General features: G+C 45.4%; 1 protein-coding gene across 7 annotated transcripts in view; it reads right to left on the bottom strand.

Moving 5' to 3' along the window:
• Positions 1–44: 44 nt before the first annotated feature.
• Positions 45–20,748, bottom strand: part of BIN3 (bridging integrator 3) — a 106,754-nt gene continuing 86,050 nt past the window's right edge. For all 7 annotated transcript variants that reach the window (XM_044437531.1, XM_044437528.1, XM_044437532.1 and 4 more), the window contains 3 exons: positions 15,569–15,710; positions 14,293–14,427; positions 45–1,613 (listed from right to left, as the gene is read on the bottom strand). In XM_044437531.1, coding sequence (XP_044293466.1) covers positions 1,467–1,613; positions 14,293–14,427; positions 15,569–15,710 — 424 coding nt within the window. In that variant the 3' untranslated portion in view covers positions 45–1,466. The remainder of the gene's footprint in view (positions 1,614–14,292; positions 14,428–15,568; positions 15,711–20,748) is intronic.

The raw sequence follows: 20,748 nt of genomic DNA on the forward strand, positions 1-20,748 counted from the left end.
CTCACCCAACAGGGAACAAGACCAAAAAGTAGGCAATGATAGCGTTTTGTTGTCAATGTAGCTGCCTTTGGGTCTTTTACTTACCTTTGATGGGAAAGGTTAGAGGTATCTACAGAGCGATGATGCGGCTGGCCTTACAAAATTGTTGAGAGGTAGAAAAAGCAGGAAAGAATTTCTGCTTTGGGGACTGTATTTCCAACAAACGATCCTTGTCCATCAGTACTAAGTTCCTCAGACTAAACGTTAGGCTGGAAGTTGGTGGGGCGGGGTGAGGGAGCACAGCTACAGTCTAAAGGACTGCTCCAGCAGGATCCTTGCAGGTGGCAGGCTAGTGTTATACAGGAGCAAAATTAATCCTGTTCTCTTCCAACAGGTGTGTACTGCTTAAGGTGGCCTCTTCAGGCATAGAGGGCAGCTGTGAGTGTTGGTTCTACAAAGCAGGAAGACAGGGTTTTGTTTTGGGGTTTTTTCTTTTTTGTAAAAATAAAATTAGAATCACAGGTTACAGGAGCACTTGAAATGGCAAGAGTCATCTACCTCCTTGCTTTATGTTTTGATTAACCATAAATGAACAGGATGAAGGACTACAGCAGGAAAAACATCTATAGCGGGTGAAGGTAGAAGAAAGTAAAGGGGAATCTGCCTTCCCAACAGCTTCCCCTACAAAAATAGGGTTCATGCATCCTTATTATTAGCTTAATCCTCTGTCCCCAGCGCAAGCTATGCAAACAGTCTCACAGGAAAACGAGTTAGACACCTGCAACTGTCGTGCAAGTGGTTATTTCTGTAACTTTACACAGGCCTGTGAAGAGTTTCACTGAATGCAGGAGCCTACGTCAAGACCCCACAGCCAAATGTTCCCTTCCCTGTGCCCTGGCAGCCTTCCTCCAGGCTCATAATAATTCAGTGACTCCCCAGTGAATCCAACTATTGTGCTCAGTATTTTTTTTAGGCTGTGCTTTCTGATAGCCTTCTATTCCCTGAATATACAGAAACATTTGATAGTGCCTCCTGTCAAACAGGGTCTCAGTGGGAGGACAAGGTCTCCCCTAAAGGCACAGTGGGGCAGCCCTATGTTAAATCTGGCCAGCTACCATGACAAACACCAAAGCTGTAAGTTGCAGATTTTGGGAGGAGTAAGTGCAGCCCCGCTGCAGACAGACTGACTGGTCAGTGCGGTACACCAGAAAGCCACATCAATCAATGCTCAGGGTAAGGAGCTGCTCCCCCAGCCCACAAACCCCCCTCTGCCAGCTGCAGTGATGAGGCTCTTGTCGCGCTGATTGTGGGATTCAGCCTTTGGGGAGCCGCTGCAGAGACACTCACCAAGATCAAAACAGCAGGCTTGCACAGGACTAAAAGACCCCTTTTGGAGGTCTCTGGAGAAGAGAGAGCAAAAGGAGATTTCCACTCTTGGCCCGCGGCATCAGGATAAGCTGCCGCTGCTGCCGCTTTGGGGCTGGAGGTCAGTCATCAGCTACAATAGAAAGTGCCCTCAGTTCATTCAGCTTGGCTTCGTTTTCCTTCTCCCTCTGCTCATCTGTCAGGCCAGGCTCGTCAATCTGTTGTGTTAAATCTCCAAAGATTTTGTACATTTCCGTGTAGTACACAACCTAGTGCAAAAGAACAGGAGGCGGGTTAAACTCATATTCCCTCAAAAGCAAACATCTAAACAGCAGGCGGGATCCTCCGGTGATCTGCAACCACCAAGCCATCTTCTACACTGCCAAGAGAATACAGACAAGGCATTTTAATCCTTTGCAACAGAAAACATTTCTAAAGAGGACTGAGACCGTTTTAGAGCCAGCCAACAGCTCTGCTTGATTTTTCTGTTGCCTGCTGCTAGAGCTGTCACCACTTCAAGAAATCTTCATTGACTGAAGGATTAATGATCCAATGTGTCTTTACCTTTCACTCAACAACAGCCAGTGCAGCACGTGTGGGTGAGCATGTGTATGCGTGGCCACAAATGATACTGCTCTTTTTCCCAACAAAATCTTCACATTCTGCCATATACACCTCTTAACTTTCAAGGCAACACTGATGCCATTAAAACATGCATTGGAATTGCGCTTTCCTTTGACTTGATCAGGATTGGATTCATGTATGGGGTTAGCATCTTGTCCGGATGTTCTGGCTTCATCTCTCATAACCGACAACACTATTCGGGGGCTGGCAGAAGTTTGAGGCCACCATTCCCTCAACCAGGAAGGACAACTGGCCGGGGGATGAACACTAGCGAGTACAGGCAAGACCACCTTGAAATGGCCTTTGCTACGTTGAGTTACTGTTGTGGCTGCAACAGGGCGAAAATCAGGCATTGGTAATTGGGAACGGTAAAAAATGGCTTTAGGCTGGACCAGCACGGATGATGCTCATTTAGCTAAACTTTTAAATGAGATCTGTATCGCCAGCGAGTAGCAAATGGCTTAAATCGTGGCGGATGTAAATGCACCCCCTGTTCAATGAATACTGCTTGAGGCATGAAAAGTTAGTATGAGTGCAGCTGGGGCCACCAAACCTTTAGCTTTGATACGGTCACAGCGACTCGTAGCTCAAGGCTGGGAGGGAGACTGAAAAAGCGTGGTACCACTCCGCTCCTCTCCCTCACCAGATCTAGGCCTGGGAAACTAGGATAACAAGATAGGCAGGCATGTTTTTCAAGTTTCTCAAAAGAGCTGGGAGAAAACTGGGAGACAATGTGGAAACATTTGGGGCCTAAGGAAACCCGGCTCCCAACACAGCAGCCCAAGAGAAGCTGCCACAGAAAGCTTGTGGGCTTCTGTCACTCCTCACCCAACCCCCAGGCTGAGGAGGAAGGTCCCTGCAGGATCCCAGCTGTTGTGATTACATCTCCACATCTGAAGGGGATCAGTTTACTTCATCGTGATTAAGTAGTGACAAAACCCCTCTTCCTACACAGCCGTCTGGAGTTATGCAGAGGAGGCAGCAGAAGTGAGTCACGAACTCTGACCTTTCTAGCACACAGTTGGGGGAAGAATGGTGTTTCCTGCTGTCCTTCATAAGTGTGCAACGAGCTACCTTAAAAAACTATCATGGGTGGAGGAGGGGAGGGATGACATGTGCGCGTGCATGCACACACACTCCCAGCTTAACACTTTCTCCCTTTGAAGCATTTCATGGGCAGCCAAGCATGGATAGGATTTTCACAAATGCTGGTTAATCCTCCCAACGCCCCCACGAGGTGCTATTCTTATCCCCATATTCTAGACAGTTGCCCAAAGGGGCAAGTGCCTTCCCCTCAAGGTCAGCGCAAACATTAAGAAGAGTAGGGATTTAAAACGGTAGGGTGTTTAGCACCTTCTTTGCCTTGTGCTTAGCTCACTAGACTGCACTGCCTTGCTGTAACTGTCCCTTTTATAGATCTATATCATCACCATAGCAACAGAAGCTGATGGAGCAAGCTCTCTAAGGAAGCTCACTGCAGCTCCCCGTGTCCTGCAGTTGTATGCTAACACAGAGTGTACGCTGGACAGTCTCCCATTGACAAGCTCCCATGGGAACGCTGTACGAGGACAGTCTTCAAGTAACCAAGTGGTCCATTCTGTAGCGCTTGCTGGGCTACAGCGCCCTCCAGGCCTACCCTGTCTCTTGCTTACAGTCGCTGGACACATGTTCACTGCTACCTGGGTTCCAGGCCATGGGTTGTGGGCACATGATGTATCCACTGTGCAAAAACTAAGTAAGATCTGGTTCTGGTCAGTGCGTGGAAGAGCCCCTAGGAATGCAAGTCTATCAGAAAGGCAGTGTGTAACATCAGTGTAATAAATATGCACCAGACACTGGAGAAGGAAAATGGTAAATAGACCCGCCTTGCCTCTCTCTTCCCAGCTGTTGGAGTTCTACTGTATGCTGGTAATCAAGAAGACAAAGGAGGAAGCTTATGTCTATTCCTCTGATTAATTCAGAACTAAATGTCATGATCCTGCATGAAAAGAGGCATTGTACTTTCCCTGAGAGAAAAAGGCAGAGGATCACAGCTCTCTGGCAGATATAATTCTAAACTCTGGGCTGGGGATCTGGATTTCCTATGTGTCTATTGATCTGTCTTGCTACAAAATTTTTGAGCATGCCCAAAACTTTCAACAATGATAAAAGGACCCAAGAGTTTTATCAGGTTCTTGCAAAGGAGACAGCCTGCTGCCCTCCCCCACAAATCCAGCCCACCTGGGGTTTCCCAGATGTCCATTTCCCTTTTCACCAGGGCACATGTTGGGTGGTTTCTCTGAAAAGTTGAAACTCTTCAGCTGCTGATGGTAAGAGCGGCCTGTTCATGTTTGTGTCTTCTTGGGTCCATCTATGCTACCTTTGGCCCTGCTACCACTGAACGTGGCCGCTGAGCACCTCTCAGAACATGGTTGCAGCACTTAGGCTGAAACAGGTTCTCCATCAGCACTTTACAACATGGGACTGATGTTCCAGAAGACATCAGTACACTAAACTCAAGAAGCCCATGCTTGGCTATGATCCAAAAGGACTGGCTCAAGCACAGGTCTCCACCGAGAAGGGTCCCTCTGTTAAGCTGCTGCAGCCCCATGCAAACGCATTCATCTCTTTAAGAACAAGTGGTTTGGGCACAGCTATACACACCATCTCCATGGAGACAGCCTCTCCCCCTCACCATCACCGTGCATTGCTTTTTATTTTGATCGGAAGGAGGCTGCCTCTCCTGGGAACACCTAAATCTCAACAGATCGCCAAATGCCTCATACTGGTTCTTTGGTTTAACCTGCTACCAGTCAGCATGGAGAGTGGTGGGCACCATCGGGCAGGGAGACTGAACTACTAAGATCCATAGCATGGTTTTCCCTTCTAATCCACAGGTCAGAGAGCTGCACTTTCTGGCAATCAGTGGGACTGCTGCTTTCCACAATGACTAATGAAATCAAATCTGCGGCAGCAGAATAACCAAAATAGGACAAGCCAAACTATTAGAGGCTGAGTGGGCAACTCTCACACTGTGCCATCAAACTGCTGAGCTCTAAGGAACATAGAAAGGGGGCTCTCACATTCTGTAGCACCTGAATTAACAACGGTACCGCTTGCTAGATATTTCATGCCATTCCCAAGGTCCAGCTGCTAATTTCCCTCTTTTAATTCTGAAAGTGGCACAAGTGTCTGTTACTATTGGTGATGATACCATGAGAATTGAGTTTGGTCCACACCGATGCCCCGAATAGTCTCTACATAAACTGAAGTATGGGGGAAAATGACCCACAGAAAGATTTGTATGACTAGTTGCAAGAATCCTTAGGAAATAATCACTCGGGCACCACTTTTCCCTACGCAGAAGCACAGTGCTGGAATTCCCATATGGCATAGCAGAGTCCAACCATTCTCCTCCATCATGATGTGTGGAGAGGCATATGTGGAAATGGCACATAGGAACATGCACCACTGCGGCCTTCCTCTGCACAGTGAAAGCTTCTTGCCTCTGAATCCCGAGTATCTTGAATATCATGGAGGGAGTGGGCTTGGTGCAAAGTGTGCATTAGTCATACTGGAGGTGTGCAAAGCTCTCCCACTCTGTGATGTGGCACACTGCTTCCACCCTCATTTGCACAGACAGTGGGAGAGGAGGGGGAGGAAGCAAGGGTCTGCAGGGATCCGCACACACCAGCAAGATATACTAGAAAGGACATGTCCTCAGCACACGCTACTAGCAATGAGTGAAATGTTAATGCTAAGCTGCCACACCACTGCAGGGCCAACGGCACTTTCTGTGTGGCTCTTCTGCAGAGAAACCACTATCTTGATGGCCCAGGATTTTAATTAAAAAGAAGAAAAACCAAACACATTTTGGCATGCTGTACATGCAATCTCAGTCCAAAGGCCTTCAAGCCTGCTAGAGCTTTTGGGCAGATTTCCAGTTTATAACAACTGACCACAAATGAGACCACTTCTGTCTCTTCTGATATAAACTCCCGTAAGGGAAAGAGGAGGTTCACCACCTCTCAGCAAACTGATGGTCTATTTTGGCAATCTTACCTACTCAACACGTGGCAGCTACAAATGACACTGAAGCTCTAGAACCTAAGGAAAAGATAAGGTGTATCATCCGTCTTATTTACTAAACATATTTGACTGCGTATCTTGGTTTGAGATACTGCTTGGAAAATGGGGTATGATCCTCCTGCGCAGAATGAATAACAGGATGAATGGAAGTCCCTGACAAAGGTGCTGCCATTGTCTACATGTGCCTTTGAAGGAGCTGCAACATGTTGAAAACAGGTCTAGAAATTAGCATTCGGGGGCAAACCAATTCTAATGAAACATCATTCCATGGGACGCCAGATGCTTTTTCAGTCCAGCAGACGGTCTGTACCGCTCAGGTTCCATAGAGAGGTGCCCCCACACTTCAGAAGCACGGCTGTGGAGGCAGCGTGCCCCCCTCTGCTGACCAAGAATAATCACAGGAAAGCCAACAGGTGTTCCATCCCCCTGGAGGAAGGGCCAGAGAAAGCATTCTTAAACTTTGAGGTCGTGAGCACCTTCTGGGAAGATGCGTGGTGCCAAGTCCATCTCCTGCTCCCATCTAAGGATGGGCAATAACTGAACTTGCAAACAGAGAAAATAAGGAATTTCTGCAATGCAGTGTTGTTCAGGGAAGCCTAACTTCCCCTATTGCAAACGATATGCCTAGAGGTAGCCCTTCCAAAATGCAGTATCAGTAGGTCTATTAAGTAGATCTTGGGTGTTATTAAAATGGGATACAGGCAAAACTGAAGTGAGGGATAAAATATCATTTACTGCCCTGCTTTTGGGTGGCATCCATCATTTTGAATAAAACGAATAAAACAGGTCATCTAAGACAGGGCAAAAAAGAGAGGGTCTTTTCTGTTGTGGCACCCCAGCTTGAGAATACTTCCTCTGGCTAACCAGGCACTTATTTAAATGACTTTATGGCCCTTTTTTAACCCATTCTTTTATCAGCTGAAGGAGCTGCAAGCACACTTAGTAAGCAGCAAGTTCTTCTGAAATAAGGGAGACCTGCTTCCAAATAAAAGTACGCACAGAATCAGAAAGTACAGACTGGATTATCTCTTCCCAAAACAAAGGTCAATGAAATAAAAGAGAATGTGCCAAACACAGGCCTAGTCACACTTGGCGCAGACTCACGGCTATCAGCGGGACAAGTTACTCATGAGTATTTTATCCACTTGATTTTAATAGGCATATTCTAAGTATGGCTCAGTGTCAATCCAACTCTTTGGGCTCAAGGATTCTTTGCCCCAGTGGCAGAACTCTATGTAGTTCCAAAAGCATTGCTTCTGGAAGGAACCTAGATTCCTGTTCACTGGTCCAACCTGTTCTGAGGTTCTTCCCCTCCAGTACCAACACAGCTGAATGAAAAGAGCGGCGGCCCTTTTCCTACTTCTGTAAAGCAAGCCCACAATGCACTGAGATAGCAACAAAAGCTTCACCGGCATTAACTAACCCCAGGACCAGCGGAGGTCACATCCTCAAGGGCTGGGGGAAGGGAAGTGTCATGATTAACAGTCTTAACCAAGTAAGTCCACTTGAGGGCACCACACGCCAAAAAGTACACATCCTCTCCTGTTGCTTTACAGAAGGACTTTTAACATCCAAGAAGATTAAACAAAAGAAACAGAATGACCTAACATGCCCAGGTTCAAATCCACAGATAGAGTCCCATGCTCCTGAATAATGTTGATCTGCAACCAGAGATTGTATTACTCCACTGTTAACTGACAGCATTAATTATTTTCATTGAATTTATATACTGCCTTTTTTTAAAGAATTCAATGTGTCTTACATCACTTTCTTCCTCCTGCTCTCAGTCTTACCCCCACAACAACGTCCCTGTGAGGTAGGTTGGGCTGAGAGCCTAGGAACAGTCCAAATTGGGTGACTTTGGACCAGTCACAGACTCTCAGCTCAACCTACCTCACGGGGTTGTTGTTGTGGGGGTAAGACTGAGAGCAGGAGGAGGAGAATAATGCAAGCCACTTTTTTTTGGGGGGGGGGAGTGGGTATAAATCTAATAAATAAATAGCCCAACATAGGCCCCTGTTTAAAAACTGCAAGATTTACCCGGCAGCCAGGCTGCACCCATTACTTAGGAGCAGACCAATGGCTAGGCAGTCCAGCGCACACCGTGGGAACAGCAACGGGCCACAGTTCTTTGGAACCAGGAGTCTGGACAGAATCTTCGGCATACATTACAACCAGCCATCTACCAATGGAACCAGTTCCCAAGAACTTCAGCAGCACACACAAAGCACCTGCTGGGTGTGCACTGACTCCAGACCTCTTAAACATTTGGAAGAAGAGAGAAATTGATTTTTCTAAAATCAGAGAATGATAAGAACAAGGCGAGAAGGAACTGTTCTTCACAGGCTCCCATCAACAAGGGAGCACAAACTCTCCCCCTTTCATCTTCGTGTGGGAACTTCAAAGTCTACGGCAAGGGAAATGTTTGATTCCAAAAATTCAGATGAAGCTCGTGGGTGGGCAAAAGTATGTAGTATTAGAACATTACACGCGGTATGCACTGGTGGGGGGCGGGGGGGGGGAATCATATTGCATCAGCCCTTGGCATCAGGCTTGCTGAGCGACCTGAGAACAAATAAAGGCTTTTCCTATAATCCTTTGCAAGGACACAACAATTAAACCAGGGATCCCCAAGTTTTTGGAGTCAGTGAGCACATCTGGACTGTTGCTCTTAGAAAACAGCTGCTCTGTTGTTGTACAGAGAATGGCTGCCACGCCGGGCAGTCACAGATTGCCCCTTCCCCAGAATGGGAGCTGCTGAAATTGAAAGGAAAGTAAGGTGCTAAAAAATGAAGTAAAAGGCCAAGATGATGCCTGAACTTCACAGTATAAAACCATTCTTTGGAATACAGTTTTCTCCCCCAGCACCCATTTCACTGATGCCAAGCTGATGAACCAAGATTTACACAAAATGCAAAAAAGGCCAAGCACTATTCCCCACCAGCTGTTTAGGAGACTCCCTTCCCCCATCTCACCTTCTATGCACCAGGGCATGCTACAAAACAAAGGGGTAGGCTGATATCTTTATTTTCTAACGAAGTCTCAGAGTCCCAGTGGCACTTTTAGAATTGAATGTGGCCCTGGAGAATGGCATGTAACTTTCCAGGGTGACATGGAAATCTCACAGCTAACATTCCCACACCAAAAAATAAATAATAAAATAAAATAAATAAGCAAAGTCAGGAGGGGGAAAGAACCTGGAGGAAGTCAAGAGACCTCGCTGTCCACCGACTCCACGCAGGAAACCACAGAATTATAATATAGGGCTGTGGGAAGCATCTGCTCCTCCAGAAGTTATTGGATTCTATCTCCCACTGGCCTGAGCCACTACAGTCAATAGTCCCGGAAGATGAACAACACCATTGGGTTCTGCAGCCCAGGCTGCAAAGCACCTGCCCCCTGTTTGCTGTTCCTTGGAAAGGTGATCGAAAAGGGTCTAGGACATCCTTCTCCTAAACCCACATTTCAGGAGTGAAGACTATTACAAGAGAGGTAAGTCAGTTTTCACTTTTGTTTAAATAACAGAAAGTTTTTAATCATGTTTTTAGCTCTTTCTTTAGAAATGACACCTTTCTGGGTCACATGCCACACAGGTGTGAAGAGGAGATAAAAGAGCTTGACTTCCATTTTCAACTAACTGCAGTTACTTGTTGTATCCAAACTCAGACCAGCACCTGAATTGTGGTTTAGGAAAACAAGCCAACTTCAAACTGTGATTTATAACCCTGACTTCTTTCCCTAAACCATAATTAACATTGACCACAGTTCTTTGTTTGGATTAAACAAGCAGCTATAGTTAGTTTACTACTTATTTCTAGTACATTTATATTCCACCTTCCCTCCTGTGAAACCAAAGCAGCATCTGTAGTCCCCTCCACCTCATTTTATCCCCACAACAATCCTGCAAGACAGATTAGGTTGAGAGATGGTGATGGGCCCAAGGCTACCCAGTGGGTTAGGAACTGATGGGGGATATGAACCTGAAACGTCCTGGTCATAGTCCAACATTATACATCCTTCATGACACTGACTCTCATAAAACACCGACACATAAAACAAAAACCTTCCATCTCATCTCTGTGGTGGCGCTAAAGGGGAGGGGTGTTCATGAGTTGAAGCTCACCAAGATTCGTCAAGTGCTAAACTGCAGCTTTTTTTTTTTTTGACCAAATCCAGCCATTCAATTCTGATCCAACTTGCTCGCCACCAGTGAAAGAACTGCCTCATTCAAAGACATCTCAGTGTTGGGATCTGTACATGTAAGTGCGCGCGCGCGCACACACACACAAACACACACAGCCCTCTGCAAGTTCATTCACTGGCCTTGCTTATGTGTCAAACACTCACACCACTGCTCAAGAGGCCTTCTTTCTGTGCTCTGTTAACTTGGAGATGGGTCTTTGCATAAAACAGCAATATCTCCCACATCCATATTTTTGCAAGATGATGTGGGCAGGATTAGGTTGCAGAACATCACATGGAGAGCCATCGCTGTGCTTGCTGCACGGCTGAGTCCATGCGTGTGCAATGAGCAGGACCATTGCTGTGAGAAGAGAGTTTATGCACAAGTTTCTTGCTGGCTGGGAGTGCTCAGGAAAAGGCATGCATACAGAATGGCCCCCAACTTCCACGATTCCTTTCCATCTGATCGATGTACATTTGGTTCACACATTCCTTGCAGCTGCTTCCCACAATTTTTGAGGCCTGAAACAATTCCTCAGAATATCTGAACCAGTGAACTGCAGTTTGTTTACTTACGCATTTAGGTTTATTTTATTCATATAAATGTTTGTAGCCCAAATAGGCTGTACCCCAAGGCCTAGGGTTAAAAGCTAAAACAATTGATCAATAATTGTACAACACCATTTGGAGAATGACAGGAAGGCCACACTGTGAAAGAACGGAACATTATTATTACAAGGCAGTTCATGACCACTGCACTCTTGTCGCTCATAGTTCTTAGCTGCCAATAAATAACTTGGAGGGTGGTCTGGGAGGAGCCCTAACTGGGCAGGAATCCTTAAAACTATCTCGGATCTGTTTCTAATATGCCCTCAGCACTGTTTGCTCGGCTGTTACATTCAACAGGGAGAATGATTCAGAAGCAAAGGTCATTGTATGACCTTAAATTAGTTGGCAGCAACACTTTGGGTAGCACAGCCTATTTCCACCATGCTGGGAATGATGGGAACTGAAATCCAACATATCTGGGGAAGGCGGGTCTGACTATTTTCCCTAGCTGCTCAAACAGGTTATCTTGGCAACCTTTACAACAGCGCTTTAAGCTATGGATTGAGGGGAGAAGGGGGCTAAGATTGAAAGAAAGCCGCCTCTTTGCTCAGCTGTTATTTCCAAAAGGGTCTTTCCCACGGACTGCACATCTTTTCAGCCACCACACTCTCAGAACAGGGACACCCGAGGACCCCTGCTCAACAACAGTTAAATGCAACAAAACATTGATCTGTGAGATACAATCAGAGAGTTGGAAGGGGCTCAATACCCCTGCCAAGAGAGGAAAACTACTGTTCCAGTGCTCCAATACAGCCTTCCAGCCCCTGCTAGCTGTTTAACTGCCACTTGTCCCAGCCATTAAGCAGCAGCCTGGCCGATGGGAACTAAATACATGAAGGCATTTCCAGTATGGAGGCAAGTGGCAACCGAAAAGCATCACCTTCATTTCATAATATTAGGCTGCTGCAAAAGGCACAGAAGCAGGGCTAACCGGAAGCAAAGGAAAGGTTGCAACCTCATAAAGGCACTTTGGCTCTACCGTCACTCAGCAACAGGAGGAAATACTGCCGTTGCAGGGTTCTACAATCTGTACACGTGACTGCCTGTTTATCTATTTATCATATTTATAATGTGCCCCTTGTCCTTCAAGGAACTCAAAGTGGTTCACAGTGGAACTCAAGAGTCAGTGACTGGCCTAAAATCACTCAGGGAGCGTCATGGCCAAGCGGGGACTAGAACATGGATCTCCTGAGTCCCAGCCAAAACTCTAAGCACTACCCTGTCCCAACTGTCAGAATAAGCTTTGCATTTCCTCTCACCAGTACACACCTTCCACGATGAGAACAAACACACTGAAGGGAAATTCTGGGGTATTTCCAGGATAATTTACTGAATACTGTTCTTCCTATGTGGAATATTTGGAGCAGAGAGCTAATCCTGCAGAATCCCTTAAGAATGTTGTTTCTTGTTCACATACCTCCTGACCTACAGTTTCTGATCAAGAACTTTGCCCCAGAAAGTAACTCAACAAGGCTTCTGGGGTCAGTGCACCATTCTCATTGATTAAGCATGGCTCTCTCAAGACTGGCAAATTGCCAGGGCTCAGATCCAAGGGGCAGGGAAACCTGTTGACCCAAGTCATTGATCATGGATGGGATTAAAAGCCACTCCGGATGCTCCGGTTTTCATTGAGAAAACCAAGACATCAGCTCATCTGTCAGCCACATGGTTGCCCCTCCAAGAAGGGTTGCTGCCTGCAGAGCAGTTCTGACTCTTAGAAACAACAGACACAAAGAAGAACAAAAATAGATTTTCTGAGTAACATGACACCATGCAAAACCAAATAAACTGAACGAGGCGTGGATGGGGGAGGGAGGGAGGGAGAGAGAGAGAGAGAGAGAGACCCCAAAAAGAAATGCCAGCTGGGGGTGGCACTCAGTCCGTTTACAACCTGCATGCTTTTGGGCCTGAGCTCATTCCCACTCTGATCCCAAAGGATGAGGCATGATTTAACGGGGCGGGTTCCGGCTGCAGGCTAAGAAAGGGAGATAAGGCACAGCTCTTTATTTAAATAAAAAGTGTGTGTGATTTCTGTTTGTAATACTGGGTTGGAACCCCTAAGGAGTTTAGCTTCCGGCTCGATTTTTGGGGGGAAAGGCTGCTTTTCTCTTCGGCTTGCATCTCACCTGCAGCGGGGACTAAAACGTGCACAACCACCACACAGTTTGGGGACATGCTAAGGAGCAGTTTTAGGCTGCAGTCCTACACACACATATCTAGGGTACCGTCACACTGAATTCATTAGGACTCACTTTGGAGTAGAGATGCACAGGACTGCAGTGTCCTGTTGTGAACCACGCAAGATCTCAGCCTTTCGTTGAAATAAACCAAAAACAAAAAATCCTTTACAGCCCTCAAGAGAGTTCCGTTCAAAAGAACCTCTTTCAAACTGAGCCACACAGACTCGCCTTCTCTCCCTCCGCTACCCAATGCTCAAACACAGAATGTCATGTTTAGATCACTCTGCACTGGAAAAAAACCACCACATATTCCAACAACAGAATAAGAAAAAAGTCTACCAAGGTATTTACAGACTGACAATCCATGTACATTATGAACTGGCCTTGCTTGCAGGACCTCCTTTTATCAACAGTTTCTGAAAAACTTACTTGAGGATCCAGCTGTGAGGCTGACGCTCTGGGCAGAGAGAAATCCCCAAAGAGTTGAGGCTGAGGCCTGCAGGGACTCACGCCACACCAGCCTTCAAAGGGGGCCACAGGTCTTAACGGCAACTGCTGAATGTTACCATTCTTTTGGCTATCCAGTAAGTTTCTGGGCACACTCTCGCATCAGCAGCCACCAATATTAGGAAGCTGTGCCTCAAATATGCATGCGACTGCCTCACCCCGTATGCACAAAATTCCTGTACTGGGACAACTGAAAGCACAACCTTGTCGCTTCTGATTTCAGGCACCACCCTCCCTCCAAAAATCTCAAGTTTCCATGTTACAATGGGTTCAAAGGGGACTATGTGGACAGCCGCCTCCTCTAAGTTCACTCTCATAGCTTTTGTTTCTAGGCTTCTTGGCAGCAAGAGGCATCTTGTTGTCAGAAAATTAGAGGAGCATCAGGCCTCCCCTTTTTGCTTCAGGAATTCCCACATCCAGGAACTGGCCCAGTTCAGGAGGAGGAGGCATGGAAATGCTCAGGTTTGGAACCTAATGGTCCATGGACCTGGCCTTCCAAATACCTGTCATACATGGACACTTCTTCTCTGCTGACAATGGAGCCAGACACCTGGATGCTCCATGGGTTCACCTCCCTTCGTCCCACTGAACCCCTCAAAGGAAACACTGAAGCTTCTTCAGATGTGTATTGGGGGGGTGTCCCAACAGTGATTGATATTATCTGTAGACAGCATTCACTTCTTACTGACTGAAATGCTGTTGAACAACTTAGGTAGCTTAGGCCGTATTTCAGTACATAAGGGATCTCCTAACAGGGTAGACTCAATTTGGGTCATACCTGAGCCCGGATCAGGGATTCGAAACTTGGCTTGAAGTAATCAATGCGGCTGCTGTAGAATTTGGGCATCTCTTCCAGAAGTTGTTTGTTCTTAGCCTCAAAGTCTTCTTTCACCGGCCTCAGTTCTTCCCGAGCCTGAAGGAACACAAAAGTTAGATGATCACCAAACGTCACTCTTCATTTCTTCACTGAGAGCCACTATGCCTATCTTCCAGGTGTAGGACCTACTACAGCTTGGCTAGAATGAGTGCTCATAATCCTTAACATGTAAAATGCACTCAGTCACTGAGCAGCTTTCAGAGAGAAGACACTAAATACTTGCCTCTTTCCACTTGCCACTAAATACGTGCCTCTTTCTCAAATCCTTTATTGGGTGCGTTTTACTTTTTTCATGTTTGCCTGGTTTGCTGCTAGTTTTGTGCCATTTTCCTACCAGTTCGAGATTTTTTCTTCTTTCATAGAGTGCTGACAAGAGTTCCTACTCAATCAAGGATCACATACCAAATATGACCGTATCATATTCCTACACAGCCACAAAGATGAACAAAGCTGATTTGCCTGTCCCCAGTGCCAAAGGATGCATGTCTGTGTAACTTTTAACATCATAAAAAATGTTTAACCTCCTGATCTTTTCAGCAAAGTCCTTCTAGAATTTTTCACTCTTCCCTGCTTAGTTATCAGGGACAAGACAGTTCATTTTTTCATTTATTTAGGTTTATGCGTGTATAAGTAACATTCTAAGCCTTCCTATTAAGTTTTTCTTAACCTTCATATAGTGATTCTTTAACACAAAATCTAGCATATACAGTTATGTAAGTTTTGCATTCTTCAGTTCTGTTGAGCGTGATCTCTTAGAAGTTCCATGCACGTGCTGGAATACAATGGCAGAAAGGTGGAATTGAAAAAAGTGAACTCTGTGACTTCAGAAAAAGTAACTGCAACGAGAACAGATTCACTTGGGAGCGGAACACCTAAGAATACATGTTGTTCTACTGGTGGTGCTGCAAAGGTATTTTCTCTTACAGTGTACAAAGCAGATTGCTTTAAGACAGGGAAAGAACACTAGTTCTCACCTCAAACTTGTCCTTAAGGACACTGAGAGAACAAATTCCTCAAGGAAGTATCTAGACCATCACTGGGGATGATGCCAACTCTCCCAAGGCATCCCGCCTGGACAAGTACTTTCATCTGTGCAAAATAATTCCCATGGCAACCACCAAAAATGCTGCCCTGCACCCAGGAAGCTTTCAGACCTTCTCTGTGTGTGCATCAGTACCTGGTGTAACTTGGACAGGATGGGTCCTGTCTTCTCCTTCTCTTCGTACTTCTCCACCTTGGATTGTAGCCGCTTATAATCCTGCAGAGCTTGCTCACGCCGCTTCACTGCCATATTCAGGCTGGGGAAAACACCACTGAATCTGCAGGAATTAAAACAAATCCTGTTTATAGTGCCTGTACTGTACTTGAATAGAAGCTGGTTGTTTGTGAATTGGAGGCAGGCTAGTTTTTCCAGTGACCTGCTTACAGTTTCACCTTATGGCGCTACACGTTAACTTCCCCGCTTCCACTTTCATCCCCTACTTTGTGAGGCAGGTTAAACTCCCTTGCCCCTTTGGCAACTCGGCTCACACGCTGTTTGTTTTCACAAATGTAAACTAGATTCCAAGCAGCATCTCGATTACAGCTGTTCAACAAGTCTGCTTAGGGAGTCATGTTAAAGTTGCTTTCTCAAATGTAGTCAAAGAGCAATGCTATTCGCTGGTGTTACATGTGACCCAGGAAATGCAACTATCACCTCAGAAACATAGAAACACAGAAACAGAGTGAGTCAGAAGGGGCCTCCCGGGCCACCTAGTCTGACCCACGGCTTTAGCCGGCTCCGCTCATGACATGCCTGCCATGTGCAAACTCGCACATTTCTCTTGGGATCAATCTACACCAGCATTTTACCGCAAAACGGAAGTCTAGTTTACTCGTGATGCACACAATGCATCCCTAAACCACTGTCCTGATGCCATTTGGCCCTTGATAGTCTACTGCCCTCCAAACTACTACTAACATGACTTTTTCTACGACTAGTTTCTGCGTGCTGCTGAAGGCATGTGGGTGCAAACTGAGCAGTGTGACGCTTGCCAGTGCAAGTGGTCTTAAATCTCCACTGCCTGCTTTGTGCATTTTTCTCCCACCTCCTTCCCTCCTATTCCCTGTTCTTGTTTTAAATAAACTTTGACAGGATTTATAATCACAGTGCTATCCCACTCCAGTATAGGTATAACGGACTTTTTCTGCACAAAGGAGGTGACTTATTCAAAATTTACAAACTTGCGGGGTGCAGAATATCAATGCTTTGCGTGGAATGAGACATGTGGTAGCTGAATGCAAGGCTGTTTAATCACTGCTACGCGAAATTGCTGAATTTCTCAATTTTTTTTTAAATAGAAGTGACTGTCCTGAAAGGTAAGCAAGCCTGTGTCCAAAATGACGCAAGAGCATGAGATGAACCATGGTAGCTCAGAACAAAAGTTCGTCTAGTCCGGCATACCGTTCCCACCATGGCCAATCAGCTGCCCATAGGAAACCCACAAGTGGGGCAGGAATGCAAGTGCACCCCCCCACCCATGCTCCCCAGCATCTGAAGTACACAGGTACTGATACTGGAGGGAGCATACAACCAGCAGGACTAGTAAGTGATAACCTTCCCCATTAATAACCACTCATTGGTTCAATCCCCTTTTAAAGCTATCCAAATGAATGGTGCTCAGGGCATCCCATGGAACTAAATTCCACAGTTCCTGCGGTATGTGCTACGGCATGCTTCTCTCTGGCATGCTTTTATCTGTCCTGAATTTCGTATCAGTCAGCTTCATGGATGACTCTGAGTTCTGGTATTACACTGCTCTACAAATTTTGGGAAATTATCGACCTCCGAGATAAAATGTGCTAATTCTTACATAGTTTGATTAGCTGAATTAGAAAACAGGTGATAAAGGTGCTGGCTGGCTTAAGTTTTCAAGATATTACACAATAAAGATTTATACACAGGCAAGTATATTTGCCTACAAGGGAGGGAGGTGTCTGATGATCATGATGCCTCGTAACTTCTTGACAAAGTACGGTAGAACAATGAAAATGGTACCACATGGAAGTGCATAAATTTATCTTCGCTTTGAGACTAAACATTATTACCTACCCATAATTTATTGTTCTTTGATTGCAAGGTACATTTGTCTTGGTCAGATCTACACATCATACAGTTACATCTGGTGGCTTGTGAAAGTGCCATTGCCTAACATTTCCAAGGAACAGTTGTGTGATATTTTCCCCCAGAAGCCAAGACACCTCGAAACTGTGTAAACAACACACATAACTTCCGCTACATTTGTGGCGAGGTTATATTTGCATCTCAAAAGTGCAGAATGACGGCAGTGGTAAAAAATGCAGAGCACCTACATTTTGGATGCAAAATAGGGGATCAGGACAAGAGTTGGGCCCCTCATTATTGTTGCATTACATGTGCCACTTATCTGCGTCACTGGCTAACCAAGAAGAAAACGTCCATGCCTTTCACAGTCCCAATGGTGTGGAAGGAACACACCAATCATAGCAGCGACTGCTATTTTTGCATGGTGCCCCCAATTGCAAAAGGAATCTCAAGAAAGAAGAAGTGGACCATGGAATATCCAAACATTCCATCCACACTGCATCCTGGACTTGCCAATTCCAGATCCACCAGAATCCGACTCTCTAGACTCAGTTGATGATAAAGATGGAACCTTGTTGTTTAATCTGATGTTAGAGCTTGTCAGTTTTTCATGGAAAAAGCATGAAAATGTTACATGAAAAACCAATAAATGAATGAAAAGTTATGTTATTGGTATCAATAAAAAGATAAATTTATAATGCTTGGTGTGGCACCATTCTCATTGCTATATCACATTATGCAGAAAAGTTATAATTGTACATCCCCCTCGTAATTTTGAATATTTTGATGCAATTTTAACCCGAAGCTGTATCTTGGAAACTGGAGCTGATTAATCATCAGGACTCAATTTTCCTTTATTAGTGACACAATTCTGGTAACATTTAGCTACTTTCATTTCTGAGGCTTTCTCCTTGTAGACCAATGTTATGTGAGAAGGAGAAAACAGTATATCCTCCAAACTTTCTCCATGCTATGCATAATTCTGTACACGTCCATTATGCCTCCTTTTACTCAGCCTTTTTCTAAGCCTAATGATCACAAGTGTTCTAACTTTTCCTCAAAGGAGAATTACTCCAGCCCTTTAGTCATTCGATCTGCCCTTTTCTGCATGTACCTCAATTCTACAATATCTCTCTTTAGGAGTGATGACCAGAACTTTACTTGGTATTCTAAGTGTGGTCACAGCATAGATTTGTATAGAGGTAGTGAAGTTGTCATATTCTGGACACATTGTGAGACTTGGTAAGGCTCCCTGGGGAAGACAGTCATGGTAGGGAAAGTCAAAGACAGAAGAAGACAATAACAAAAGGAAGACCAAGCAGGAGATGGATGGAGTCCACAAGGAAGCCACTGCCTTGCACTTAGAACAGCTAAGCAGGGCTGTCGTAGATAGGACATTTTGAAGGCATTTCACTCAAAGGGCCACCTTAAGTCAGAGATGGTTTGATGGCACACAGCAACATACTAAGCCTTAAACAACAGAGCGCCAGAATATCTAGCAGACCACCTTCCCTTACATGGACCTGACCTAACCAATCTTCAAGCTCACTGGAAGGGGAGTTGCTGATCGCTCAAGGATTATCAGAATGTTACCATGTAAAACAGCCTTCCTCAACCTTGTGCCTTCCAGACACGCTTGGACTGCAACACCCAGAATTCCCAATCAATGGTCCTTCTGCATGGGGATTTTGGGAGCTGCAGTCCAAATGCCTCTGAAGGCCATCAGGTTGGGGAATGCTGATGCAATAGCAGGCCTTCTCCATGGCAGCTCCCTTGTGCTGTTCCTGAGGCAGAAAATTTGGTATCTCTCAAATGCCTCCTGAAAACACACCTGTTCACTCAGGCTTTTCTTGGTCTGTAATTAAATTAACCATGCTGATTTGTTTTATGGCTTCTCCGCTGCTCTGTATAAAATTATGATTGTAATTGTATTGTATTGTTTAAAAATTACATTTTAAATGTGATTTCAATTATGATTTAAATATTTATATGGGATTTTAAAATGTTTAGCAGTATATAAAGAGCACAAACATGTACTTAACAAAATAAATAGGTTTTAAGCCATGCTCAGTTAAATTTATCAAGAGCTGGCTTTGACTTGTGCTTGAACTATCCCCGTGTGCGCTTCAGTGCCCATCATGGGCTCTGGGTGTGTGCACACACCTGAAAATTCATCTCTAAGCCAACAGGAAGGTCAAGCTTCCACTAGTGAGAGTGTGAGGCTGCCTAGGAACTCTTTGATCAACTGCCTGCGTTAATTGCTTGGTTCAGGATATCACTATTAACAGAAAAGGTCAATTTCTGATTAAACTAGTATAGCTAGCCAATCATGAAATTATTTAAATTATTCAGAACTCTCAATTAAAAAGGAATCAGCCAGTTAAAAAAAACAACAACAGCATGAATTTCAAGATGCACGTTGGGAACAAATAGGAGGGTAGCTGTATGTCTGTTCCAAGCTCTGAGAAAAGCATTCTGATTGCAGACTTTCCGGGGAACCCTGTTCAGAATATAGGATTCAACAATTCCCTGAGGCTGGCGAGGAACCACCTGGATTCATTACCTATTGGGAACAAGAACATTTAATCCACCAACCTTGCAAAGGCTGAGAAAACTTGAGACATCACAGCCTGCCTCCCTAGAGCTCTGTACAAAAGCTTGTGTATATGGCTGAAGGCACCTAGAACGGCCACACGGCTGCCGTAAGTAGCCATGACAGTAGCTAAGTCCTCAGGTGAGCCTGTTAGAAGGAAGTCCCAGCATGGAGAGTGAAGTCATCCAACTCAGGACACCTCAATGCCCCTTGTGCCAGCTCCGTCAGGGAGACCTGGCAGGCAGCGGGGTGGTCAGCACACCAACGGAACGGTAACGTGTTGCCAAGCAGACTCACGCGATGTGCAATGTACCTTGGTCAGTGATGTGATGAAGGAGACAGAGAATCCTCCTGGAGCACAGCGGGACCACTTCTCTGCCCTCTTTGCATAAAAGCCACAAAATACGGACCCCATAGCTACTTTCCCGTCTTCTTTTTTACTCTACAGTAGGCACAGGGTACCCAATCCACATCAGGTACTTCGTGTAGAAAGGGTTAAAGCCCCCCTACAGCCCATGTTCAAATACCGATGGAATCATCCAAACAATGTTGTGCTCAGGGTTCCTTCCACACATGCACATGTGAACATTTTCTAGATGAGGCCTCCATTATTGGAACCAGGTCCCCCCTTTCCTTCACAATCTCACCATGAACAGCAACA

Source organism: Varanus komodoensis, unplaced genomic scaffold (genome assembly GCF_004798865.1).
Source record: "Varanus komodoensis strain SLA01 unplaced genomic scaffold, ASM479886v1 scaffold30, whole genome shotgun sequence".
Taxonomy (NCBI): domain Eukaryota; kingdom Metazoa; phylum Chordata; class Lepidosauria; order Squamata; family Varanidae; genus Varanus; species Varanus komodoensis.